At 44.6% G+C, this 26775-nt stretch overlaps 2 protein-coding genes across 2 annotated transcripts; one reads left to right on the top strand and one right to left on the bottom strand.

Annotated features, from left to right (window-relative positions):
• Positions 1–58: 58 nt before the first annotated feature.
• RPS6 (ribosomal protein S6) lies at positions 59–3894 on the bottom strand. The gene is made up of 6 exons (XM_088538348.1): positions 3871–3894; positions 3548–3679; positions 2725–2935; positions 2239–2385; positions 985–1142; positions 59–209 (listed from the first exon to the last, which is right to left on the bottom strand). Exons 1-6 carry the CDS (start codon positions 3874–3876, stop codon positions 114–116), a joined length of 750 nt encoding a protein of 249 aa, XP_088394474.1. The 5' UTR covers positions 3877–3894; the 3' UTR covers positions 59–113.
• Positions 3895–5228: 1334 nt separating this feature from the next.
• Positions 5229–20943, top strand: ACER2 (alkaline ceramidase 2). The gene is made up of 6 exons (XM_088538347.1): positions 5229–5341; positions 10998–11112; positions 12527–12668; positions 15507–15644; positions 19353–19490; positions 20125–20943. Exons 1-6 carry the CDS (start codon positions 5234–5236, stop codon positions 20309–20311), a joined length of 828 nt encoding a protein of 275 aa, XP_088394473.1. The 5' UTR covers positions 5229–5233; the 3' UTR covers positions 20312–20943.
• Positions 20944–26775: the final 5832 nt, after the last annotated feature.

The raw sequence follows: 26775 nt of genomic DNA, 5'->3' as shown, positions 1-26775 counted from the left end.
GTTTGTCCAGAAGAATGATTATTTTAACAAACGACCAGTAACAAGACAGACTGTAAAGTCTCATGGTGAAAGTTAACCACAAAAGGGGTTTATTTTTATCATCACATGCATCTTTACTTCTGACTTGACTCAGATTTAGATGTAGAAGCTCTCAATGAAGAAAGCCGGCGCCTTTTGGCAATCTGCTCCTGGCGTTTTTCCTTGGCCTCCTGGACAGGGGGAAAAAGTACAAAACAAGTGATGAGACATTGCACTTGGATCAAGTATTTCTTTAAGAGATCTACAAACCCCCTGCATAAATGGAACTTGAAGGAAACACACTACAATAATGACTGTGTAACTAAAGCAAAACCCAGTATCCTTTTCCTGCCAGATGGTAAGATTCCTGCAGGTACCCACACCTCTACAGGCCCATGCATCTGAACACAGTACTAAAGGGTAACGCAACCTACAGTCAAAAAGCACTCCTGCAGAGTTCAGAACACAGTCTATCTATCTGCTTTCGAGCACTGCCCATCTGGAAGGCAGGAAGTTTTAAAGCACTGATGAAAGTTCTAACAAAGAGTGCTGTGCAAACGGTGGCTGCCCTTCCATGTTCAAGGTCACAAGCTAACGCCAACAGCTCTTTACCAAGTCACTTTCCAGTCAGGGCAACTGTTGGAACCTGCTTTCCCACAGTCACCCCAATGCCCGGGCCAGCACCACACCAAAGGACTGTGAAGCCACAACTGCCACTGTGAGCCTGAGCACCACTGTCTTCAAGCTCCAGCCTCACAGAAATGCAAGAGCAGTTAGCCTGGCCCCTGACTGGCAGGAGACGGTAATGCTTAGGAAAATGCTTTTGACTGGAGGCGCTTACACTCGCATTCCAGCATTCCTCATGTCCTACATAACACAATGTAGTTGTGCAGTGCACGTACAGTCAAGATCACCAAATCCCTTGATCCTACAGACTCCATATAGCCAAGCAGGACAAACACCCACCTTCATTCTCTTGGCCAAGAGCTTGGCATATTCCGCTGCTTCCTCCTTGTTCTTCTGGGTGCGCTGCTTCTTCAGAGCGATGCGTCTGCGCTTGTGCTGCAGAACTCGAGGAGTCACTAGGCGCTGGATCTTAGGAGCCTTGGTCCTAGGTTTCTTGCCTAAAGAGAACTTCTGATCAGTAAAAGCAACAGTTTTCTTCCAAAACAGCCCTAAGCACCCCCTATCCAATCTGTGAACAGCAAGTGCCACTTACTCTAAACAGCAATGCTATTTTAAATACTGTTATACTAACTCAAACCACTTAGTTCAGCATCTAGGCCTGTTTCACAGAAAGGATAATCAATTACCATTGAATTTAACAGCAAAAAAAACAAACACTGTTGACATTGCTGTGAAACAATGCCCTCCACCTGCAGGCAGCTTTGTGAGGAATCCCTTGCTTCTCAGATGACCACCTTCAACATTTTCCCTGGACCTGAAGTAGGTAAAGATGGAAAGCAATCCTCTTGCTTTCAGAGCAGACTGTTGTACTTTCAGCTTTAGAAGTTTCTCACATAAATAATACATGCACCTGTGAGATTTCACTGTCTTGCAGCACACAGCATAGCTCCCATGACACCACAGCTGCCATGCCAACAAGCAGTTTTACCCCAGAACTCTCCACAGTGCCCGAGCACTATTATTATATTATTTCTCCTAAAACACTCCTCACCCTTCCTGTATCATGTGCTAACACAGAACACCAAACGAATCTTGGACTGCAAGAAGAGACTGGGGAGAACAAAAAAAGTGACTTCCAAAGAAAAGCACATTTCAGACTGCCACAACAGGGAAGAAAAAAGAAAAAAAAGTGTCTCAGCCGCATCAATCAGTATTTTGATTCCCTACCACCATCACACCAAAAATGGATGTTTCAAAAATATTCAAACACTCTTCTTCCATCTAATTCTACTAAAAAAAAAAATAAATTAAGGTTACTATATGGAGTATCAGAAAATACAACCAGATATTCCACCGATTTTTTAAAAAAACATGTATTTTTCCTAGGAGATGGAGAAATTAGAGAGAAATGGAGGGAAAACAGAGAAGTGTTCACTTCTTATTCACGATGTACAGCTGACAAAGTCTAAACCCTTAAGTTAACTAACTGCAGCAGCAGATGAGTTATCAGGCAACGAGGTTCACTCTCTGCAGTAGACTGGCCATCCCTATTCAGTACCACAGAAAGACGAGTAGAAAAACCTGAGTTCTTACCCTCTTTGTTCAGAGGTTTCCTCACAACATACTGTCGAACATCATCTTCCTTAGAGAGATTGAAGAGCTTTCGGATTCTGCTGGCCCTTTTGGGACCAAGACGACGTGGCACAGTTGTGTCTGTCAGTCCAGGAATATCCTTTTCACCTTCGAGAGAAATTTTGCTATGTTAGTTAAGCCTACAGCTAAAACGCCTTCTTTTTTAATCGGAAAGCATCAATTTTTATTTTGGAATATGTAAAAACCTCACCAGAATACCAAGGAATCTTTGGCACACACCTGCCAGGACTGCAATAGCCAGCTACACTTTTCCAATTTAGAACAAACACGTTGCTGGCACTTATAAAAGCACTTCAGTCCAGAAGCAGCGCTTCCAAAGGTAACTCAACTAGTGTGGAACTCGGGAGGGCCTTCGGAACACGCGTGCGGCCTGCGCTCGGGCCAGCCTCCCACACCCTGTCCACACGAGGCAGTCCCCACTCTCACCTTTCTTCACGATGACCAGGTTGAGAACGCTGAGGTTGGCGTCGACGATGCAGCCGCGCACGGACTTGCGCTTCCGCTCGCCGGTCCTGCGCGGGCGGTAGCAGGAGTGGCCCTTGCTGAGCAGCAGGCGGACGCGGCCGTGGGTGAGGACGCCCTGCTTCATGGGGAAGCCCTGCTTGTCGTTGCCGCCGCTGATCCGCACCACGTAGCCCTGCGGAGGCACACAGGCACGCGCTTGCTGCCGCCCCTCTGCTGCTCTGCGGAGCAGGCACGGGCACGCGACGCGGTGACTCAGGAAAAGCTGCACCACAACGCCAGCACTGTCCCCTCGGCTGCGGGATCTGCTGCTTCCTGGGAGCCAAGATCTAGGTTTTGTCCATGAAAAGAAAAATGAACACTCTGCTCCCCGTTTTGTGGGGGGTTGAGGTTGTAAGGGACCTCTGGAGATCACCTAGTCCTACCCCTCTGCTCCAGCAGTGACACTCAGAGCACCACAAGCACCCCCTTGCCCAAAGTATGCCAGATCACCCATATCAAGACTCCACTCTTGTAAATCCCTCCACGAGATCTAGCATGGTGTTTACCTTCCATATCCTGGTTGCAATTTAACCACAACGGCAGCAATTACGGCTCGGATCAATCAAAGACGACCCAAAATTACGTTACGGCACAGACTTTGTCTTCCCGGCTTAGGACAACCTGACCAAAAGCAGCAGCGTACTGCGAAGAGCAGCAAGACAGCACGACCGCGTAGAACAAAAGCACACGAACGCCCGGGGCAGCGCGCGCAGCAACGGGGAGGCCCGACGCCCGCACCGCTCACCTTCCACTCCTCGCCCAGCGAGTCGGCCGCCACCTCGGTGGCCATGCGCTTCTCGTAGAAGGTGCGCAGCTTGCGCTCATCGTCCACCTCGATGAGCTTCTGGCAGCCCGTGGCCGGGAACGAGATGTTGAGCTGCGGGGGAAGGCGCACGGCTCAGCGCGACCGCCATGTCGCGCCGCCGCAATCCGGGCGCATCGGCGCCGCCGCGCCGCCCGCCGCCGCCCCCCGGGCCCCTGGCGCGGCGCGGCCGCCCCCGCGCGCCGCCGCGGAGCCATGGGCGCTGGCGGGGCGCGCGGGCCCCAGCACCGCCGCCGCGGCCTCACCTTCATCCTCGCCGCGCCGCGCCGCCGCCCAGAAAGGCCGCACTTCCGCCCGCGCCACCCCCTTACCCGCCGCGAGTCTCGCGAGAGCGCCCGCGGCGCGCCGCGCGCCGCCCACGTGGCCGCGCCCGCCCAATGGCCGCCCGCGGCCGGCGGGGGCAGCCCCGCCCCCTCGCGGCCGCGCGGCCAATGGCGGCGCCGCGATGGAGGCTCGGGCCGCGCCGCGTGTGTCCGTCCCGAGCCGCAGTGCGAGCGGCCGCGGGCGGGCACGGGGTGCGCGGGGGGAACGGCCCGGGAGGGCGAGCGCAGGGTGAGGGAAAACAGCGTGCTGGAATGGGCAGAACGCGGAAGAAAATACTAGTGTGCCTCTGCTGGGAAATAGACAGCAGTACCTGCATCCTCATGGCGTGGGGCAGTGACTGAGCACTCACAGCTTTGTCCCCTGAGGACACTGCCGGCATCGGTGCCTGCTTATTTTTTGCACTCATGTTTTAGAAAGCAAAGTCAGAGGAAGAGGTGTTTACAGTATCGGTATACACAGCTTTATCATTACATAGATCTGTATGCTTGGTGCGTGAGGGGTATGAGAAAATGCGAAGGAAAAAAAAATTGTTACTGAGTACCTGCATACTGCAAGGACAACTTTGCTTCCACCTAGGCAGCAGAGACTGTAAAAGGCTTTTTAAACCTGAATAGGTAGCTAAGAAAGGGAAGTACCTGATAGTTAGGAGTAGTATGTTGAGTTAGAAATCTGGCAGTTTTGTTAGCATATTTCATAACCTAAGAAATCTTTGGAGAAAAAAGAAATCCTGCTTACATCTCTTCAGTTTGGTTAGCTTTTGAGTCAGGGCTAAACTACTTTTCTGCATGTGGTTTCCTTCCTTCCCTTCCTTCCTTCCTTCCCTCTTTTCCTTCTTCCCTTCCCTTCCCTTCCCTTCCTTTCTTCCTTCCCTCTTTTCCTTCCTTCCCTCTTTTCCTTTCCCTCCCCTCTTTTCCTTTCCCTTCCCTTCCTCTCTTTCCCCACTCCTCTTTTCCCTCCTCTCCCCCATTCCTCCCTTCCTCGCTCACAATAAGGAAACCGCCTCTTTGCCGCGCCGTGCGGCTGCCGCGGGGGCTCCCTGCGCGGGGCACCGACCGATCCCAGTGCGCGGCCCCGCCGCTGCCCTCGGCGCCTTCCCCGCTTTGGGGGGCACCTCACGGGGCCTCGCTCAGCCCGGCCCCCCGCGCCGGTGCCGGGAGCCGCTTCCCTCGCTGCCCTCGGGCCGCCCCGCGGCGCTCATGGGCCGGGCGGGCGGGCGGCGCCGCCTCGGGGCGCGGCGGGGCCGGGCCGGCTCTCGCCTGGCGGCCGGCGCGGCGCGGCGCGGCCATGGGCGCGCTGCTGTGGTGGGACCAGCTGCGCGCGGGCAGCTCGGAGCTGGACTGGTGCGAGGACAACTACACCATCGTGCCCGCCATCGCCGAGTTCTACAACACGGTGCGTGCGGCGCCGAGGAGCCGCGGGCAGCGGGCCGGAGCCGCCGTCCGCGCAGGGCCCTGGCGTGGGGGAGCCTCGCGGAGCCCGCGGGCCCCTTCCCTTGCGGCTGCCATGGCGGGAGGGTCGCTGCCAGTGCCGTGCCCGGCTCGGGGTTTCTCTTTCGGGTGCGGGGTGGCGCGGGCACCGGCACGGCGCTGCTCGCTCGGTGTCTCGCTTTCCTGCCGCACGGTGTGCTCTTGGCTTGTTTTTCTCCCCCGAAATTCCATCCTTCGCCGAGTTCCTCCTCCCTTGGTTTCTTTAATTCCTTGGTGTTTCTTAGCTTAAAAACAACAGACGACAGTGGTGCACTCGGCTGGAGGAAAGGTGTCTGGCTTCACTCACTCCGGGAGTCTTTATCAGGGACTTTCCTCTTGTGCATGCTGCACACTTAGAACAAGTAATACCACTGCACACTGTACATATTGCTCCCTTATTGTTTGTTTTGGTTTTTTTCCTTGCAGCTCACTCCAAAATTCTCTCAGCCTGTGCTGTGGGAGAACCTCAAGGGTGAGGGGGGAAAACTGTCCTCTTTAGTTGTCCCTGTGAACTCAACTGTTCACAAAAAAAATAATAAAATAGAACAGAGGAAAAGCTCCGGACAACCAAGAAGTTCCTTAGAGAAGGGAGCTAGCTACACAGGCAGATGGACATCCCGCCAACTGCACCGAGCAGGTTAGCTGTGGCATAAAAACCTTGCAAAGTGCCAGGAGCTGCAGCCGTGTCCCAGTGAGTGGGACAGGTTCCAGGCAGGCGAGCACAAGTTTGCCCTGCAGCCTGTGGTTCTGCAGCAGATGTGTGTGCACGAGCAACATGTGCACTGGGAGTGAAGAAAAGGCTGCACTGGTGGACGACGCGGGAGAGCTTCAGCCTCAGGTCGCTGTGAGGAGTTGTGATCTGCGCTCCCAGCTCCTGAAAATTAGGACAGTTTCATTTGCAGTGGCTCAGTGGGTGTCTCAGAAAAGCCAAGTGTCTGTGGGACCCTTGGGAAGCTTTGTTCTTCTTTAATAATGATCTAAGCAGAGTCCAAATTTTATTGCTTCTTGGCACGATCTGAGGTCTGTTTTGAAATTTGTTGGAAGTTTTAGGCAGGACCTTTTAGCAGGCTTACATAAAACATATACAAAGATCTCCTGATGTTGCAAGAACATGTGCGGGGGTATTTCTGAGAGAAAAAAAAAAGGATGACTTGTTTGGGTTTTAAACACCTGAAAACTGTAACCCTTTTTTTTTCCCTCTTACTACTTAAGTCATTACCTTTCAGGTTAGCATGTTGCATTCAGTTATGCATGTAACACGTATTTCTTGCCAAATATCAATTTAAAGAGAGAATACTTGAGAGAGAATTCTTATTCCTCCTCTTTTGTTCCTTATTAGCAAGGGGATAAAAGTTTAAAACAGGTAACAAATAGTATTAGGAGCGCGAGAATATCCATATGGTCTTTGCCACTTCTTTTCTGTTACACAGATCTTCCATTCTGGTGAGTGGCATGCTCTTTGATCAACATGTAGAAGTCCCTGTAAACCCCCTCATTGGTACTAGGTTAATTTTTGCTGTTCCCTCACAAAGGGATAGTGCAAAACATGCTGCCTTCAAGGCTGAACACTGCAGATGTGGTCTGACTGACGCACGGAGTAATAGAAACTGCATCGTCTTTGCTGGGACTGTGGGAAACATCACATTTGGTAGGACTGTGGCCAGATGAGAGCAAAGTTAGGCCGCTGTGATCCGAACTGACCTTTGGCATTCTCTCCACTGCCTGTGTCCTTTATTCGTTTCGTACAGCCAAGTAGTTGGAAATCTAAAGGTCCATGATTGTATGAACCAGAGGCTGAACTCCTGCTGATGGGATGCTTACCCATTTTCCAGAATTGTAACGCAGAATCATTCCCTTTTGCTGATCCCAAATGAAACTGTACTCTAATTACTAATTTTTGCGCTGCTATTATCTGTATCGGGGTTTGATTTGTACATTAGCAAACCATACAGGCTAATTGTGTGAATTCAAAAACGTTACATGCAAATACCTTCAGAAACACAATGGGTAGATGCCTTAATTGCTTGGAAAGAATAGTGTCAATATTGCAGTTTATCTAAGGATGTGGCCCTTGTAGCACCTGGGCTGGTAATAGAGAGTGAAGGCACAGGTTAGTTCTGGTCTGGTTGAGTCCTTGGCTTGAAACCAAGAGAACTTAAGGAACTTGTTTGAGGAATTGCTCCCAAGACCTGATTTGAAATATATAGCTTGATACAACTTGTGGAAAATACCAGTCATGTTGTATGCAAAGGAGAATTAAGCGATTAGATAAAGTAAACATGAGGACCATTGTGTTTCTTGTAAACTTTTAGTACTGAAATTACTTCAACTTTTGCAATGTTAAGAAATACGATTGGTGGCCATTCCATAAAGAACAGACCCCAACCAAGCTCTAGATTTTAAATTGCGAAGGTCTTCTTGCATTTGCAGGTAGGACATTAACATGAACAGGAGTTCAGTGCCAGAGGAACAGTGCCATAGGGCAGAGCTTCTCTTTTGTTATCTAATCCCTAATACAAAACCACATTGTTACAGGTATGGTAAGTGGATATAACTCATCTGTCATCCTGTTCCTGGCCCAAGAAAGGATTTTCTGGTCTATATTTTTTGTATAATATGATTACCTTGTCTGATTTTGATGTGTGGACAGCTCTAGCCGTAGAAGTAAAAAGTCGTTCTTCTACAGCCCTTTGTTTATAGTGCTTTTTTTTTTCTTCTTTCTTTCTTTCTCTTAATACCTCTCTCTGTCTTCGCTGTGGCTAAATACAACTCTTTAAGCACTCTGAGGTCCAAAAGGACTTGTTAGTGTTCCTGCTGCTGGTACACTACATTTCCTGCTTGTTTTGGGGTTAGAAGCAGCCTTCTCACCGTGCCCGGAAACGCACATAGCACAACAGGTTCTGGCCTCTGCCTTTTTTTTTTTTTTTTTTCCTTGGCCGGGAGTGTGGGAATAGAGGATGATTCAGTGAACCTGTTAGGTAGAACCTATAGGTTGTTTTAACAGCACTTGTGCAAATCAGTCCGTCTCTTAAAGTCGGCTTTAGTGCAAGTCCATAGAAATAACTTTTTGTTCTTCGTGCTGCCTCCTCAGAGAGACGATGCACCCAGCACTGTGGCTTTGCTGGGTGACGTTAACAACTTGCCATCGTCTTTACTTGTGAACTACAAAGACTAGATTTGCTGGCTTGGTAGCTCGATGGAATTCCAGAAGTGGAGTCCGTTCGTTGCTGCTGAAGAGATGCTTGGTGTGCAAAGAGTTCGTCAGATGATACTCTTCACAGCTTCCTGAAAGAGGACAGTGCTGTGAAGAAGCTTGGCTTGAACCTGCAGGGCTGCGGTCTCTGGAGGAGCTCGCCCTCTCCTCAGACCCGTGTGGTGTAGGAGTGTGCAGAGCCATCGGACCAAGCCGTTCTGCAAAGCTGTAATGTGAATGTCCCCTAGGACACTCTGTGGGTCCATGAGGGGCCTACAGACAAAGCTGTAGACAAGACTATAGACAAAAGAACAAGCGGGAGCTAGTAACTGGCCAAAGAGGGTATATCTTTGTGCTGGCTTAGAAGGTGCGCACGGTGGGAGCAGGAAGGCAGCTGCCTTGGCAGACCCTTCCCGAGGAGCACGGCGGCTTCTCGCCTGCGCAGAGCCTGGTGGCTCCTGCCCTCTGTCCTGCTGAGAGCCCTTGCTGCAGATGAGCTGTGGCACTCACTGCAGGACACCAGAGCTAATCAGGAGGCCTTACTTTTCTCTTTTCGCCTCCATTCTCCTTGCTCTCTTCCTCAGCTTTCAGACAACCAGATGCCAACAGTGGTGCAAATACTTGTAATTATCAGGCAGTTAATACACAGGAGTTGGACAAGTAGGACAGACTGCCACAGATCTGATTTTGGTAAAATGTCAAAGAGCAGGATAGTGGTCCCTGTCAGTGTGCAGACCTCCCCGTGCTGATTGCCTAGTGACTGCCTATGCAGAGAGGAGGATTTTGCCAAGTTTCTGTCTTCTCAGTATATTCATTTTACTCTTTTTTTAAAGAAGTAATGCTGAAGGCTCCAGCGAAGTGCTCTGCGTTGGTTAGCTCTGTGTGTGGGCTGGGTGCTGATACCAGGGATCTTTTGATAGATACTTGCAAGGTGTTTATAGTATTAAACTGAGCAAGGCAATAGCTCTTTCTAACTATTTTACTTCAATGGAATTTGAAAGCCAAGACTTTTGAAGGAAACACATCTTTTCTATGAGGATATACCTTTCATGTGAGGGAAGGTGTCATACAGGAACTAAATGGTGCTGAGAAAATGCTCCTATAATTACTGTCATTTTGAATGCTCTCCTAGCAGTATGTTTTGATGACTCTTGTAAACGTTAATTGAGATGTGTCCATTTTAATCGGGGTAAACTTTGTTCTCAGATTGGCTCAGACTGTGCAGAGAGGTGTGAGGAAATGCCTTTATTTGCCGTAGCTGAACCACTTCCTTACCAGATTGTTGTTATTAGCTGCATGAGCTTGTGGGTCTCCAAGAACAGGGGACCTGTTCCCCTGGAGCCCTGCTGTCCCCAGGGCTGCTGTACATCTGTCTTAGGAGAGCATTGCCAGGGCTGCTGTTCCCACGGGCCAGGCGCGGGGAGCGTGAGGAAGGTGAGAAGGAGGAACTCGCCTTTCCCCTCTCCGGCTGTGGCGGCCGCTTTCGCAAACCTCCCGGCGGAATAGAGCAGTGCTGGCGCGCGGCACGGGTGGTTCCTTCCCCAGAGAACCACACGCTCAGTACATTTTTTTTTTTTTTCCCTAGAGCTTAAAGAGAGAACTATGCTTTTGGGTTGTTGATAGATAAGAGAAAATATGCATTTGTTCAACTCATATATATTACATAAAAGAAAGTTAGGAATGGTGTCAGCTACCAGTACCTTTTCATACTTTTGTAACTTCTTGACACTACATACTCCTGCAGCTTTTCAGGCCCATAGTTTTCAGTCACACAGTCACTGTCCTTCAATTCTCCAGTCACTTCTGTAACGAAGAACCAGGAGGAAAAGAATGTAGAAGGACTTCCAACTTCAGGCTTTCTTTGTCCTGCACAAAAGGTAAAGGGTCACGTCTTTACCTGACTTGTATTTCAGGCCTGCCAGCACAATAGCTATTTGACTTCAGCCAAACTTCACAGGCCCTCCCTGGTGCCCATAACTTTAGTGTTTTTCCTTGCTAGGCTTTCTAGACAGCCTTTGAGGAGAGAGTTCACATGGTAGGACTCCGTGTTCCCAGTCTGTTTGCTGCTGCAAACTTCCTGAATTGCAATTGTCTGGGTATTTGTAGACTCGCAGCAGAGTTCCTTTGGGAACAGATTGGAAAGATAATGTGACAAGCACATTTTACGCTGCTCCCAGTCCTCACACTGTTATTAATTTAATGTTATTAAACAAAACATGCTAATACTTTGTAAAAAAAATCAGCTTTGACAGAAACTGAGGGCTGTACTTTGATAGGATGTGGCTTCACTGGCTGAAAAAAATCATTTGTAGATGTTTTAGCCTATAAATTTTAAAGATTTGTTTTATTTTCTGTCAGTATTTGATGCATTTTGTTTTATTTTTCCTAGATAAGCAACATCCTGTTTTTTGTTTTACCGCCCATATGTATGTGCTTATTCCGCCAATACGCAACCTGCTTCAACAGTGGAATATACTTAATATGGACCCTCCTAGTTGTGGTTGGTAAGTCCCTGTTTATCTGCTCATGCATGAACTGAAAGGGAGAGGAAATCAGTTTTTCCTGCTTGCACTCGATTGTTTCTGCAAAACAAAGCAACCCTGACGTCTGTTGAGGAGTCTGCCTGTACTTGGTCGGGGCCGAGACGCTCGTACTTTCTGGCAGGAAGACGCCCTGAGACATTTCGGGCTGCTGGGAACTCTGGCGCTAGCTCCGTTCCCCTCCTGTCCTTCCTCTGCATAACTTCTTGTGTGTGCATGGGCTTCCTCGAGAGCACTGCTGGCCCTCCTTCCTCCAATGCTGTTTCCACAGTGAGAGCTGAAAGTTCTCGGCACAGCTGAAGAGGATAATGGTATTTTGTATTATTCTGAGGCTTTTTAATGATGGAGCTGCATGCTTATCCATACTGAAGGAGAATGAGTCTTAAGCATGTGCCCAGAGATGATTGGAACTTTTAAGAGGCTGTTTGAAACCCTGTGGGACAGTACCTCACTTTCCACTTATGAACATGATTGTATCTTGGCCACTCATCTCAAGCTCCTTCCTTTCTTTCAGTTACCTGTGCCAGTGAGAAATTTCAGGAGAAGCATTTGAGTGTTATTTTTTTGTTTTGTTTTTGCATTTAATTTCACTACTAGATGTTTTTTCACATACATGTACTTTGCTATTGGAAGATACTGTTAGGTCCGGTATCCGAATTGACAGGGAGAGAGACAACCACCATAGATATATATATTGTCTTTTATTAATAGAAGAAAGATAATAAGTATTACCAGCTAGCTGGGGTCCGGGCTTTCCCACGCAGGGGTCACACCAGGGACCCCGACCACTTTGGGCGTCCCTCTTTTATACCGTTCTTGCCCAAGAGTGTTCCCCCTCCCGTTTTCCTGTTTTGCATTCTTGTTAATGTTATCTATTTTGCTGAATTAAAACATCTGGATAAGCAGCCCCCCTATCATCCTGATTGAGGGCAGGGCACCCTAACCCCGCCACCTATCAAGGGTCCAGACCTTGCCATGAGCAGGGCATCCTGACCCTGCCATCTATCAAGGGTTCTGCCCCTGCCATGAGCAAGACCTCCGGACTCTGCCAGTTATCATGGGTCCTTGTGCTCTAAGACTCAGCTTATTCTACATTAGCTATTTAACCCCTACCTTCCCTGCTAATGCACCCTACAATACATCTTTAGCTCTTCCTTTTGCAATGTGCTTTGTGATTAATCTGATGCGCTGATAATTTCTATTTCCCTCTTGGCATGATCAGAATTGTTATTTTTTTCCCCTATTCTTTCTTTTTTATTAAACCTTTTCTAGCCCAAGTAGTGTTCACTGTCTGTTACTTGGTCCAGATCATGAAAGCATGTTTCTGGCTGTACCGTGTTTTATCTGTTCATACTGCCTTTTTTTCGCCTCTTTCCAGGGATTGGGTCCGTTTACTTTCACGCCACGCTGAGTTTCCTGGGCCAGATGCTGGATGAGCTGGCTATTCTCTGGGTTCTGATGTGTGCCCTTGCCATGTGGTTCCCCAGGAGGTACCTGCCAAGAGTGTTTCGAAATGATAGGTAATGCACGGAGCATAATACACTTCCCTGTCTCTTGAAACATGTAACACTAACACCCAGGCGTGCCTGTAGTGATGGTGGGTGATCGTCTAGTCCTACAGCTCCTGCTACTACATTCTCACCTCCTCTTCCTGTCTCTCATATCTTAGGCCCATCAGGATTTAGAAATCCCGATTCTACAGATCCTCATATGTCCTGTAACTTCAGGCCTTGGAAGGAGGTAGATTGCCTCTGGAGTACCTATTTTTCATATTGATTCTAAAATGACTGTTAAATGAGTAGTTTATAAAATCCATGGCTAAAAATAGATAATAGAAACCATGCTTCCCACCTGCATTTATATAAGCCGAAATGCACATAGGAATAGGCTTATGGAAGTCAGTTGAATATTCATCTCAATACATAAGGCAGTGGTTAAGTGCATTTTTTATTCAAAAACTAAGTAGGTGTTTGGTTAGAAGTTAATTGTTGTTGTAAAAAGATTTTTTTTGTTGCTGTTTCCTGAGGGGTTAAAAAAGCAAGCAGTGGAACTAATTTCAAGAATCTGTAAAGCCTGTGGGCACAAGTACGTTCACGTTGGTCTTTCACACAATATCGCCTCATAGTGCAGAGGTTTGAAAGGCAACATGAATGTTCAGTGCTCTGCAAATTGCTGCCTCTTCCTTTTCCATATTGGTATGATCTGTTTTTTTTCCTTTGTTTCCTTTTGTTGTGTGCCTGATTAGATGTTCCTGGGGCTGGTGCCTAGATTGCCCTTTCCTCAAAACTGCTCTGAGAAAAATGCATCACATGTTACCATGTACAGTCTTGTGTAACCTCATGGCTTTCCAAGTGAGTGAGTGAGTTTGGTACTTTCGCATTTTGCAACACAGTGCTAACACAGGGCACTATCAACTCCCTAGCAGAGAGTTTAGTAGGGTATTTTGGTAGGTGATAAGGCTTTCTGATATTTAGTTGAAGCAAAGAACAGTTTAGTCTCTTGAGGAATTTCCGTAATTGTTATTCCTCAAAAAGCCAGATAAATTATTTTATGCAATCTATTACTATTCTTGTGATAGTCCTTTGTATAGGTTCACAGTATTGCAGATGTTTTTGTATTAAGAGAAAGACTTCAGGGGTAAAATCCTGTTTCTATTGAACTTAGTCTTAAATATGTCATTAAAAACTTCCCAGAATATAGCTGATCCATTAAAAGATTGAGAAGAGATAAACGCCCTCCTCCAATAAATTTCCATAGTATGTGTCAAGGCAGTTGTATTTAAGATCTTGATTAGATTCTGAAACATAGAGGAAAGAATTTGATTGGGGATGCCTAACCCACAACAATTTTTTAATTTTTTTTTAAGGTTGTTAGGACATTTGCCCCTCAGATCCAGAGCTTCCTCCTTATGCAACATAATGCTGGAGAGCTGCTTTCCAGTAGGAAAAGAAGCTTTAATACAAAAGGCAAAAGGCAGATGGAATGGGCCTGGTGAAGATGAGAGTGATGATTCTGGGGGCCCGGGAATCCTGGTTCAGATGGGGAACTAGAGAAGACCCCGCGTTAGGCAGTCGCGGTTTTTGTGAAGCTGAGGGTCAGTAGTTCAAGGGCAGCATGGTGATTCCCTTTCCTGGTGCAGGATGGTGCTTTTTTTAACCAGAACAGAGTCTGAGTTGGGAAGCAGGGGCAGAAGCAGGAATTAATCTGTGGCAACTTAACATGTTACCCAACTCAGGGGCTTTTCTTCTGCTCCAGCACAGGTTGCTGCTCCATATAAAATGCTGGTTGTGCCTCTTCTGCCAGGGGTGTTTTTGGTTCCAGTGCAGAGGAGCGGAGAGGAAGGGGTCACGAAGGTGGCTCAAGGGAGGGTCTGCATTCCTGGCCGTGGCTGTCGCTAATTTGCTGCTTTTCATAAAGGTCTTGAGCAGATTCCAGCCCTGTGTGTACATTTCCATAGCATACCATTGCACTGGATTGGTTTTTGCAAGTATGCAAGGAGCATTCTATGACTGAAAACTCTTCTGTTGCCTCCCCAGCCCTGCCACGGACTGGAAACAGGATGTTTTAGATACAAAACTATCTAACTGGAAGCTTAAATGATGTCAAACATGAATTTAATTCAGAAGTGTCCTTTATGATTGTGATTTCATTTATGCTGAAAAGATACCAAAATCTAGCCTTTTAAAAAATGAATTTGGGTAGAAGTAAATGTTCTTATTTACCTTGTAATTTTCACTAATCTTTAAGGCTTAACAAAAACAAAATGCAAACTGTAGCATAACTGAAGAAGGTGTTAAGGATAACAAAAAAAAGTCCCCCAAAGCAATATTAAAAGCATGAATAACGACAGCACAGCACTGCTCTGGAGAGCTGCAGTGTCACGTGCTGAGATGGATTCGATCTTGATTTACTGTGGCAGGAGGAAGACTGGGGTAGGACGCTGGGGTTTGAAAGCAGTGATTTGTGTGTGTGTGTGTGTGTGTGCATACACATGGCTGCCTCAGAAGTCTGCACTTCTGTAAGGATTTGTGCATGTGATTAACTCTGCATGCCTGTGCAAGGCAGTGCAGGATCCACATCCACCCTATGTGCATTGCCTTCGGATCTAACTCTGTTTTGCAACATTATTAACTTTTTATTTTATTTTATTTTATTTTATTTTATTTTATTTTATTTTATTTTATTTTATTTTATTTTATTTTATTTTGTTTTGTTTTGTTTTGTTTTGTTTCATTTCGTTTTGCTTTGTTTTGTTTTATTTTGTTTTATATATTTATTTTTTTATTATTTTTATTTCTTTTTTTTTTACTAAATAAAAGTTTTGAATTCAAAGCATTTTTTCCTTCCTCTAAATTTAGGAGCCGTTTTAAAGCTGCTGTTGGTGTGCTTTCTGGAGTTACTACCTGTCTTGCCTTCATCAAGCCTGCTATCAACAACATCTCACTGATGACTTTGGGTGTTCCCTGCACAGCTTTGCTCATTGCTGAGTTAAAGAGGTGAGTGCATTTTTCCTGAGTGCAGGATTGCCTTCTGAGATCCTTAAGCAATTTTGGGATGGTAGAGTAGGTCTGGATTCAATGCTTATGATAGCTGGTTGGAAATGCATCTCCCCCATTATGCAGAGCACTGATCGTTTCAAGGTGATTACAGACAACACAGGAGTATCACCCAGCTTAGCAGACACTGCTTTCCTCTTCATGCTTGACTGTTTCTATCCTGAGTACTGTTCTGCAGTACACTACGCAGTAGCTAGCTTGCAATTTATAAAAATGATTTGCAATTCTTGCTGGTAATACTTACTGGTAATACAAACCTGTCCTTACCTTCACCGTTTTCCTGACTGACCTTGCGGCAGGAAACTTTCTTTTAATAAGTTTCCAGCTTTCTTCTGCAGCCTTAAACAATTTGAACCATGTGCCTTAACTGTCATCTTCTTTCAGCATTCAAACTAATTGGATGTTGATTGACTTGGTCATTGACTAAAGGAGCTGGATGTTTGAGGATAAGCCTCTTAAGTGGGATGCAATTGCATGACTGTTATTTCTTTTGGATAGATCCAGAAAGGCTCCATATTCTGAATACACAAAGCTTTTTCTCTGTCAGAATGCACAAGCATTTAGCATAGCAGTCTGATTTTAACCTGTTGCATACACAAACTTGAGCCATGCAGATACCCACTGACTTTTCGAGGAATGGATTTTTGCTCTTTTAAACTTCTCTGTATCCTTTAAAAAGTGGAAGTCATTCTCACATTAAAGGGAGAGAATTAAACCCTATACGTTTAGTGATTTTTCCTTCTTTTATACTATGTACAGCTATTTGGAGAAGTGTGACCTGCATGAAGACAATTTATCAATATAACTTTACTAGTAAAACTGTGCCTTTTTTGGATATATTTCTACTAGTGTGTTTCAAAAGTTGTGTGAGGAAGAATTCTGTAGCTCTGCTCTGGAACAGTAGACAACAGTTTCCTTGCCCTTTTCTTCATGCTCTTTATAGCCTTTTAAATATAGGGACACTATTTCAGAAGAGGGGAAAAATAGGCCTTTTTACAGTAGCCAGTGTAGACAGTTTTGAAGCCATCTTGAGCCTGCCCTGCCTCCTCTGACTTGTTTGTCACAGGGGTTGGAGAATTCAGGCTTAGGAAAAAGCCATTTTCGTTTGTATATTCCATGGAATATTATCATTTGTGGCACTCGTGAGTCTTTTTTAGGAAGACAACTGTTTTCATGTGGAGGAGATTACAATGAGCAGTTTGCTGTGAAGCTCTTCTCTGAATTAATGATGATGGATGTGATGATTCTGAATGTCAGATTATTTATAGATGGCTTAAAAAAAGAAATGCCAGGCCCTAAAACCAACTTGTGTGAAGGACACTGAAGAAAATCCTCCATCAACAAGATTATGCATTGGGTAGCTTTTCTGTCATTAATCCAGTAGCTATAAAGGTGCCTCCTGCTGAGCCTTAGGAGTTTCTTAATCCGAAATGCCTGTCTGAAATGTCAACTGAAATAACACTTCAAGAGTTAAAAAGTATCCTACAGGTTTGCAGGGAAAACTGTACAGTTTGCAATACACCAGAGTCAGGTACATTGCTGCTGCTGATACCGTAACATCCTCAGAAAGGTGCTCCTGGACAGAATTGTTCATGGTGTGTTTTTACTTCCCCTGGGTGCTGGTCTGGGCTCCATCAGTAACTCCCCGGGACCAGCTGCAGAGCTGCTTTTCCACCGCAGAGGGGCAGGAAGCATCCCCTGCCTCATGTCTTCATGGATTGATGCTGAGCGGTCACAGATTGTCTGGGGCATGAGGAAGGGTTTAGTAACAGAGTTTTGCTTGGATGGAGCTATTGTTACTACGACATTAATATTAAATGCAGAGTAGCCTGTGGGTTTTAGGCAGCATGTGACCCTGGAGATAATTAGCAGCTAATATTGGAAAAGTCAAAAAACTGTGAATGAATCAAACCAGAATGACAGATTTCGGGCTGGTAAGTGTTTATGTGCAAGAAAGAAAGACCAAAGAGCTTTTTGTCTGTGCTGTGCTATGTTATGAGAAGACAGCATTATCCAGTAAGTGACAGACTGATGATCAGGGATGATCAGAGAACATCAATGCTGTTGGAGGGCATGTAGTAAAGAAGTGCTCACCTATTTTTACATGTATTGATCTATGTAAGAATGTTCATCTGAGCTTTACCAGCTTAGGTGTCCCTTTAATGGGTCTCTGTGCCAGGCTTTGCACACCTCCCAGACCAGTGAGTCCAAGAGCTGCACAAGAAGACTGGGGATTCAGAGTGAAATCTTCAGAGATGCTTGGGCAGCGCAGGGAGGAAGGAAGGCTGGCGCTTGATCTGCAGCAGAGGGACAGGCACAGAGATGCTCTCAAGAACTTTCTGGCGGGGCTCTAAGGCTTCATGGAGCAGCATGGAATACATGAGCCTCTGTTGAGGACCTTTGGACAAGGGAAGGACTTGTGGGTTACTTGGTGTCAGTTGGTTTTGGGGCACTTGGTTTTACAGTGCTGTGAGGCTTGGGTCCCTGGGAAGTTCACTAACTTAGAAAAAATCCCAGATCATAGGTTTTGTTCTGGCAGAAGACAGGAAAGCTGAGCCATGCTTTCTGCCTGCCCACACAGAACTAGTCATATCCCAGGCTAGCATTGCCCTATGGATACCAGTAACAGCAGAACTGGATCTGCAGGCACCGAGAGGCCTAACTCCAAAACAGCAAGCGTAGGTAGGCAGCAAACCATTGACTTTTACAGCATCGGGGGACATGAAGATTATATTTGTTTTCTGTTTGTTTGTTTTTGTTTTCCCACATGATTTTACTCCTTTGAGAAAAGCTGCATGGTTTATACAATAGTTCCAAGATGTGGAGAAGAACAGAGCATTACACAGATGCATAAAATCTGTGGGTGTTTTCATAGACCCTCAGCCACAGATAATGCTTTGCAACGTCCCTTGGCATTTGCTGCTGTGTTCAGCAATGATCTGCTGCAGGCTGCACTGCGTATGAGCATGTCCAGTGTGTGTTCTTTCTCTCTGTAGAGCAGCCCTTGGTGAACAGGTCTGATTTCCTGTGGAGGGAGAGCACTGCTAAGTGAGGAATTCTGTCTGAGGTTTAGAAGCCCACACCATCTACTAATGTGTGCTTGCCTGGGTTTTTTGGGTAGCAGCTTCTACCTAAGTAGTTCTCCTGAGCAGCTATGCTGTACATTGCTAACATAAAGAAAACAACCAATGAAAAAGAAATAATCCCAGCCATTTTTTTCCCCTCACCTTTATATGATGACAATCTAATGCAAGAGGGAATATGAACAACTTTGAGCACTTGTTGGGTGGCTGGTTGTTACCAGGCAGTATGTGTAACTACTAGTTCATTTGGATTTCCCCTCAGTATGGGTCTGTGTGTTTATCCAATGCATGCATAGTGATATTTAAGACAACACTCAAAGTGTAGCTGCCAAGTAAAAACTCCCTTTTGTGACTAGAACATTGCTTTGAATCAGTATCTTATTTACTGTGAGTAAAGCTCTCATCTTCAGGATGTTTATGATGGTACCATTTTAAAGATATATGCCTGACATTCTGAATCCTGTTCTTAAAATACGCATAGCTGAATTGCACCATTACAATCCTTTTTTTTTGTTTGTTTTTGTTTGTTTGTTTTACAACAACTTCCTTGTGTTTTTCTCCTCAGGTGTGAAAATCTGCGTGTGTACAAGCTGGGTCTCTTTTCGGGTCTTTGGTGGATGCTAGCTCTTTTCTGCTGGATCAGTGACAAAGCATTTTGTGAGATCTGGTCCTCGTTTAACTTCCCCTATCTGCACTGTGTATGGTAAGTGTTCTGTATAAGCTCCTCTGGGTGATTCATGTGTTCTTCAGCACTGTACCCTTCTGGATTCTGCATATAGGCTTCAAATGACTACTTCTGGTTGGTGCTAGGTAGCTTTACTGCTAAGATGGTAAGGCAGGAGTAAGTCTCACGCTATCAAAGGTGGTAGATGTAGAAAGTTCCTTGGCCTAATCAGATGCATCAGACAGTAAGTTCATTATTGCAACTGAATTCCTAAACTTACTGGTTACTGAAAATCCCATAAACAGAGTTTATGAAAGCTTAAACTTCCCCCATTAACAGTTGAGGGAGAAGGGGGAACAGTGAAGAGCTGGGTGCTATCCAGAGCGTTGTGCTCTCCAAATGATGTGTCTTAGCCTTTCTGCACAACTCTGTCAGGTGCAGAGACCAAAAAAGCTGCAGTCAGTTTAGACCAAGATAAACTAAACAGTTTTATACTTTGCCTTATTCTTTATATTCTTTGCGGGCTCAGAAAGGAGAGAACAGACAGTATGCCCTATGGAAAAGCAGGTGAAAGATTGACTGACTTTTTTAGAGCGTGATGATACATTTGATCCCTTTCCTGAAATCATGTTACTGAATTTTTCTTCTTGTTGGGGGGTTTCTGTCTCCTCAGGCACATCTTGATTTGCCTTGCAGCTTACCTAGGCTGTGTCTGTTTCGCTTACTTCGACGCTGCCTCCGAGATCCCTGAGCAAGGCCCCGTCATAAAGTTCTGGCCCAGTGAGAGATGGGCATTCATTGGGGTTCCTTACGTCACCCTCCTCTGCGCACACAAGAAATCACCGGTGAAGATCACCTGAATGCAGCTGTGGAATGGCATGGATTTTCAGATTAGCTTCCAGCACGGACAGTACTCATTAATGATAAGTGAATAAGGTTGTATTTTATCTTCTAAGATATGCAGCAGTCCCACATGTCATAGTAACAGGTGGCAAGTGTGTCCTTTCCCCTTTCTGGGAAGAGATGAGAGGAGATAGGGAGGTGGAGGTTCTTCAACACTGAGGTAGAACCGTATCTACTCTGACTGACTCTATTTCGCACTCTATTTTTAATGTAGCGTTTCTCTTGTTAAAAAGCTCTTTCCAAATACTAGAGCCAAGGAAGAAGGTTTTCTGCAGTAGGTCACCTCTGGAGCCTTCTTTTACAAAGAAACAGGTCAGAGATGCCTCTGTTGGTCTGTGTGTCCTTCCCAGCTCTCATTTAGAGGAGGCTGCAGACGGCCACAAGAGTGTGCCCTAAGCTCACGTTCCTGCAGGCCGTGGTTGCTCAGCACAGGGAAGGCAGCTGTGCATCACACACACATCTCAGGCTCAGGAGCCTCAGGAACGCTGCAGCCTCAAGAGCATGTGGCTCTTTCCCCAAGTACAGCAGGAGACCCCTGCAAAGTGGTTGTGAGTTACTGGATGCATGGATTCCGTGCAGGTAGGCAGTGTAAATTCAGAAATAGTTAATGGAAAAATCAGACCCTAAAACTAAATATAAATAAATATTCAGGGTTTTTGAATGTTTCTGTATTTCTACCGATTTATGGACACTCGTATGCTACATATTTCTATCTTACAAAAATGTTATGGAAGCTCCTGTCTACCTCTGTGCTTGAATTTGGTCTGGAAGCTCTCCCAGAAGCATGTGTGTTAGCTGCAGTAAGAGCTGAGGCCAGCATAGACTGACAGTGTAGTTAACATATCAAAACTCCGAGGTGCCTGGTTATGTGTCTAACTGGAAGGTGTTAATTTCCCAGCAGCACTTCGGAAAGACACAGGAGCAATAATTTACTGTTCAGATAGTAAATTTAGAAACAAACAAACAAACAATCCCTCCTCCCCAAAAAAATAACAACAACAAAACCAAGATGAAGACTCAGATTACAGTAAAGAGTGAAATGTGGCATTCAGCCTTGCACTATTACAAAGGAAAAGTGGATACAGAATTTTCATTTTTTTCAGCCTATTTTGTATGGATAAGGAACATCTAGATCCAGTTTGTTTTATGGTTATACTTTGAGGTTGAGATTCAGGCATGGCTGTGGGTCTTGCAAGCTCTTTATACTAGAATGATTTACAGAATAATGTAAAATGCAGATGTGTGATTTAAATGTTAGCAACTGCATGTGCTAATAACTGCAGTTTACATGAAAGCAACATCTGATGGCATTTACCTACTGCCAGAACTGTAAGTGGCTTAAGGGCTTGGATGTGCAGTTTTAGTAATAAGTGATGGGCACATCTGGACACAAGACCAGGAGATACCATTTGCTTTGTTCTCTGCTGGGAAGTCTCGTGTTGTACTTGGTTTTTAACCACGTGAAATGCACCCTATACAATAACGTATTTAGGAAAATGATTTTTAACAAGAACTTCGGGGTGAATTAGCTTCGAAGAATTATAAAACCTTTCAGATAACTTTTCTATTCATATTTATGCTCAAAAAATGTGTTGAGAGAGAATGCTGTTATGCTTAAAGCCCAGTTGTTAGTGGGAGATGTCACTGTCTTTTGGGGAGGTTCAAAGCAGGTGAGTAGTCTGCTGTCTCTTGAAATCTTTGCATTTTATTAAGTGACTATCAGATCAAAAAAGCAGCCATAACTTTTTACTTCAGTGGAGCAATGAAGATTTATACCACTGCTGAAGGTTTGTGTGATAGAAACATGTTTTTTGAACACTCACTTATGTAACTTTTATGGGGGACTTCTAACAATTCATGCACTAATATTTGTTACTCTTTGAAACACAGCCCTTTTTTCTTTCTATTCCTCATTTCTTAATTATGGAAAACTCAGTTTCAAGCACTTCTCAGGTATTAAAAGTCTTATAATTATATCTTCATGCCGATAGGGATGCTGGCTGGAGCCTGGCTGAGGTTGCCATCACCTCACATGCCCTACTTAGAGTAGATTTCATCAACTTTTTTTTTTTTTTTTTTACAAAATAGTTATGTTTTGGTAAATAAGTTATTTTAAATATTGTTTAGGAAGTTAGTAACTGATGATATATCTATTGGTGTAAATGACAGACCTTTCCTACTTAATATTTAGCTTGAAAGCAAGTTCCTGCTTAAAGGGCTGTAATGAACCTGCTGTCAGCTGCTATCTTCTGCTGTGCAGAGTCTGACTGCTCACAAAAATGTGATTTTTAGTTTACGGGGTGGCAGTAGCATATTCAGCTATTGTAGAAGTGAATGAATGTGTGTATAAGTTGAGAAGCATCTTCTGTATTTTTATTAACTAACCTCTAACCTTTGTACTTTTAGTAAGAGATTCTGTGAATAAACATCACTATCTGATATGCAGAGCGCTGCTCTAGAACAGATTGGGAATATTTCACTGTAACAGTAATCTACCATTTTCTGATGTAGCTATTGCACTTTATGGTATTTTAACTAAGCCCTTCTGACAAAAGCCACTTTTTCCCTTTTCTTTTGTGTGTTTTTTTTTTTTTTTTTAAAAAGAAAGCAAAGCAGGTATTCACCAGATTCACAGCCTGAAGGACCATCCTTTGGGTGGTCTGCATCCAGAAATACAGAGGTGGCTGTGCACTACCCTGATCCTGCAGATGGACAGACATGCACACAAGTTGGCCTGTGTTATTGGAGTGTAAGTGATGTGTATGCACCCATCTGGTTTTAAATCCCAGCATGTTTCCTCCCAGGCTGACAGGAGATGACTGGTTCCCCAGTCCTTAGGGTCAGTTAGTATTTTAGCTTAGCTAGTGGAATGTAATGGTGTGTTTTGGGTATGATGTAGATTCCGTATATTGCTGTGTGACATCTGTCCTTCCTTCCTTCAATTATTTATGTGTCTTTAAGAAAAGATACTCAGCTCCCAGTGATGGTAAACACCTACACAACTGACAGTAAAAATTAAATAAATAGTATTTAAGTTTTCCCCTCCCCTCAGTTGAAGTTTGTACACTGAATGTTTGTGAAAGTGTATATACTTTGCAATATTAAACTACATTTAGAATAAATGTTGTTTGCGTTTTCTTGTATTGTGTTTGGGTGAGGAATGCAGCTGTGTAGTGCCCTGGAGGAGGACAGTTACAGTGAGGGTGAGTCCTCTCTGATTCAGACAGCAGCAGTTTTGACACTTAGAGGAAGAGAGAGACTGAATTAATTATGATACTGTTATCAGTAAGATGGAAAACATGCATTTCTGAGCAAATAAACCTATCTATAATTTTCTGCTTGCAATCCACATAGAAAAGTACTTGGATATGGCAAGCACATGACTGAGAAGGGGAGGACAAACAGCAAGAAATGGATAAAAATAGATGACTGTATCTCCACAAATCGGAGAACTGTGTCATCATGAGTATGTTTGGGAGAATACAGTAGCCTCCTACCTTCACCTCCCCTGTTACTCCCTCTATTCCTGCTGCAGTTTGCTCCACAAAACAGCCTGTTGTGTGACATTTGCAGATCCACACTAGATTATGTGATAGGACTTGAAATAACTTATGTGAAAACATAGCTATAATTTAAGAATGTAACTCACTCAGAATTAATCTCTGTAGTTGGCAAGGTGTCAAAAGCAGATAGTGGTCTGTCTGGAAGTTATTGACATTGTTTCCCATGGAAACAAAGCTAGTCCAATTGCACCGCCACATCCCTCTGATAACTTCAGAGCTCCTGCCTTATTTTAACCGATTCAGAGGGAGACAAATGTTGCAAAGATATTTTCCTAAACATTGTGAAATGATCCTGCAAAGTTATCAAAAATCCCAAAGGTTCTTCCCCATAGTTCTTATAAAGGAGGGCTGTAATTCTCTCTCTGTTCCCAATAGTCACAAAATCTTTGTTATGTTAGGTATATTCTAGAACAAGCTTGTATGCATCCAAGACCCCTGATTTACTAGGGTAAATACCAAGGTGTAAAATACAGTGTATTTTACTGCATGGATTCTGCTAATTCACCTAATTCTGTAAAATTTATTCTTCATTTATCTCATAGACAAATTGAAATATACTCTTGCAAAATGATCATCTTAAAAAGAGGGAATATATCAACTCACAAAAGCAAGAACAATTCTAAGCAAGTTGTAGTTGAATATGGGCAGTGCTCATATTCTTTGAAGTTCTGCCATAACCAGGAAGCAAACAGAGACTTCAAGGAATCCAGAGAGAGAAAACTACTTTTGAGTGACTTTCATGGTACTGAATAAAGTTTTAAGCCTGTTTTAGTCAAGGAAAAAGAGTGCAATAAAGGCATAGAAAATTTTATTTTTCTTATGCCTTTTAAAGGCATAGGAATTTCACGTAACAAAGACATGTAATCAGTAAGTGTGTAAGTACCAAATGAAAACAAAAATAAGAAGAAAGAGTAAATGCTTAATGTAAAAATACAGGTTATCCTAAAGCACTAAGAGGGAGCCTTTCTGCCTGCATAGTTTATCAAAGCTAGTGAACTTCACCAAGCTGACTTAGGGAGTGCTCTGGGGAATTTGGGTTCAGGGCTGGGAGAATGCTGTCACTGTGCTAGAATCTGCTATTGTTATTTCAGTGTCTTAAAGTTCCTTCATTTGTGCAACACAACTGGATAATACCAAAGAAGGTATTTAAAGATAAGGTAGAAAATTACATGTGCTGGCATTAAGCCCCATTTTCTGACTTTGTCCATGACCGCTCTCTCGTATCTGTGATATTGCCCAGCCATTTAGCATCTTGATTGATTGACCTAACTCTAATTGAACTAATAAAAGTTGCCAGTATAGTAGTTTGCTCAACTAATAATCCTGTCCTCATTTTATTTCATCTTTAATTCTTATGTCACCTCCTTTGTTATTCTTTACTAAGTGTGGCAATCAGCATGCAATCCTAGATTCATGCCATTTCTGCCAGGAATGTGGAAAGAGGGACACCTGCACCAAATTTATTCAAACTGTGTGGCTGTGTGAAGAAAATAAGTGTGCTAGTCTGGAGGTTAGGAGCAAAGAAGGCAAGCAGGAAAAAGAAATCTAGTGGCTGCAGCAGTCAGCTTGGATGGCAGGGAGGTTGCGTTCTGCTTTTCACACCCCAGTACAATCTTCCCTGTTTCCTAAAAGAGCCCTTTTTACTGCCACGAATGGTAGCTTTCTTCCTAAATTAACTCCCCCTTGTTGCTGGGGGAAGAATAAGCTGGGGAAGGGTGGGCTGATTCCTTGTCTGCTGTGGGAATTCCTGCTCCCAGCCCAGGCTCCATGCCAGGGCCAAGAGGAAAAGTCAGGTCCTCTTTTGCAGAAGGGGCTGGCCAGGCCTTGCAGAGTCCCTGAGCCAGACCCCTGTGGCTCTCACTTTTTACATTACTGGATGCAGTCTGTGGGATCTCGCTGTGTTCCAGCTGTATGATTTGTGTCCATGTTGAGTCAGATGCCCTTTCTGCACAAAAAGGAAGATATAACCCCCTACCAGATGCGATTTATAGTAAAGATGACATGTGAGTATCATGGACTGGAAGAAATGGCTTTCTGTGAGAAAAAGAAATGTATACATTGAACCAAGAAAAACAGAAAATCATTGCTGCTGAATGGTTGGGTATATTATTAATTAATATTAATTATTTACATTAATGCCTAGTTGGAAAAAATGCCTAGATATAGATGCAGAGCAGGCAACTTGATAGGAATCCACCGGGCAGGGGAAAAATGAAAGAGGTCTGTGGAGGAAGAAATTGCTCACTCAGGGAAACATTCCACTGGCAAGATGAAATTGCCACATTAGCACAGTGTAGTGATGCAATCGTTATATTTCTACCTGCAGGAATGTAGCCTGCTGCTTGGTTGACAGTGCTCAGAGCAATGACCCTGAGGTCTGGCGCAAAGAGATTGCTCTGTGTTCCAATTTCCTGCCACGTCACCTGGATTTTCTACTCCGGTTTCTGTAGGGATCCTGTAGGTCCCTGCTGCACACGATGTCTCCGCAAAGGCGGAATGCTCTATCCAGCTGACCACAGTGCCTGTCTGTCTCTGCTAATTGCTAATCTCCTGTGTTAAAAAGAGGCTGACCAAGACAGCAAAAACAAGGCACAAAGTCTACATTCAGGAAGTTGAAACATGACTAGAAATGCTTTCAGGAAGCCATCTAAATCACCATCACCGCCTCAAAAGCAGGCCCAGCCCTTCAGAAGTATTCCTGTAAGATAACTGCCTAGCCTAATCTTCAACAAAACTTTTGATGCTAAATACCTACATTTTCTCTTGTCATATGGACAAAATGGACCTGTGGACAACAGGCTACATGTATTTCAATATCATCCTATTCACAATATATGAGTAAGAAACTTGAAACAAAG

The sequence above is a fragment of the Tinamus guttatus genome, unplaced genomic scaffold, assembly GCF_059628265.1.
Source record: "Tinamus guttatus ecotype Peru unplaced genomic scaffold, ASM5962826v1 Tinamus_guttatus_pri_ptg001022l, whole genome shotgun sequence".
NCBI lineage: Eukaryota > Metazoa > Chordata > Aves > Tinamiformes > Tinamidae > Tinamus > Tinamus guttatus.
This window is presented reverse-complemented; position numbering and strand designations above follow the sequence as displayed.

Bases quoted from the DNA above. Each gene is read 5' to 3' on its own strand.
- RPS6 (XM_088538348.1), bottom strand. The intron at 1,143-2,238 runs GTAAGAACTCAG...AGTTCTCTTTAG, and splicing joins GAAACCTCTGAACAAAGAGG to GCAAGAAACCTAGGACCAAG. The intron at 210-984 runs GTGGGTGTTTGT...CCCCCTGTCCAG, and splicing joins TCTTGGCCAAGAGAATGAAG to GAGGCCAAGGAAAAACGCCA.
- ACER2 (XM_088538347.1), top strand. From the start codon at position 5,234: ATGGGCGCGCTGCTGTGGTGGGACCAGCTGCGCGCGGGCAGCTCGGAG. The intron at 5,342-10,997 runs GTGCGTGCGGCG...TATTTTTCCTAG, and splicing joins TCGCCGAGTTCTACAACACG to ATAAGCAACATCCTGTTTTT. The intron at 19,491-20,124 runs GTAAGTGTTCTG...CTGTCTCCTCAG, and splicing joins CCCTATCTGCACTGTGTATG to GCACATCTTGATTTGCCTTG.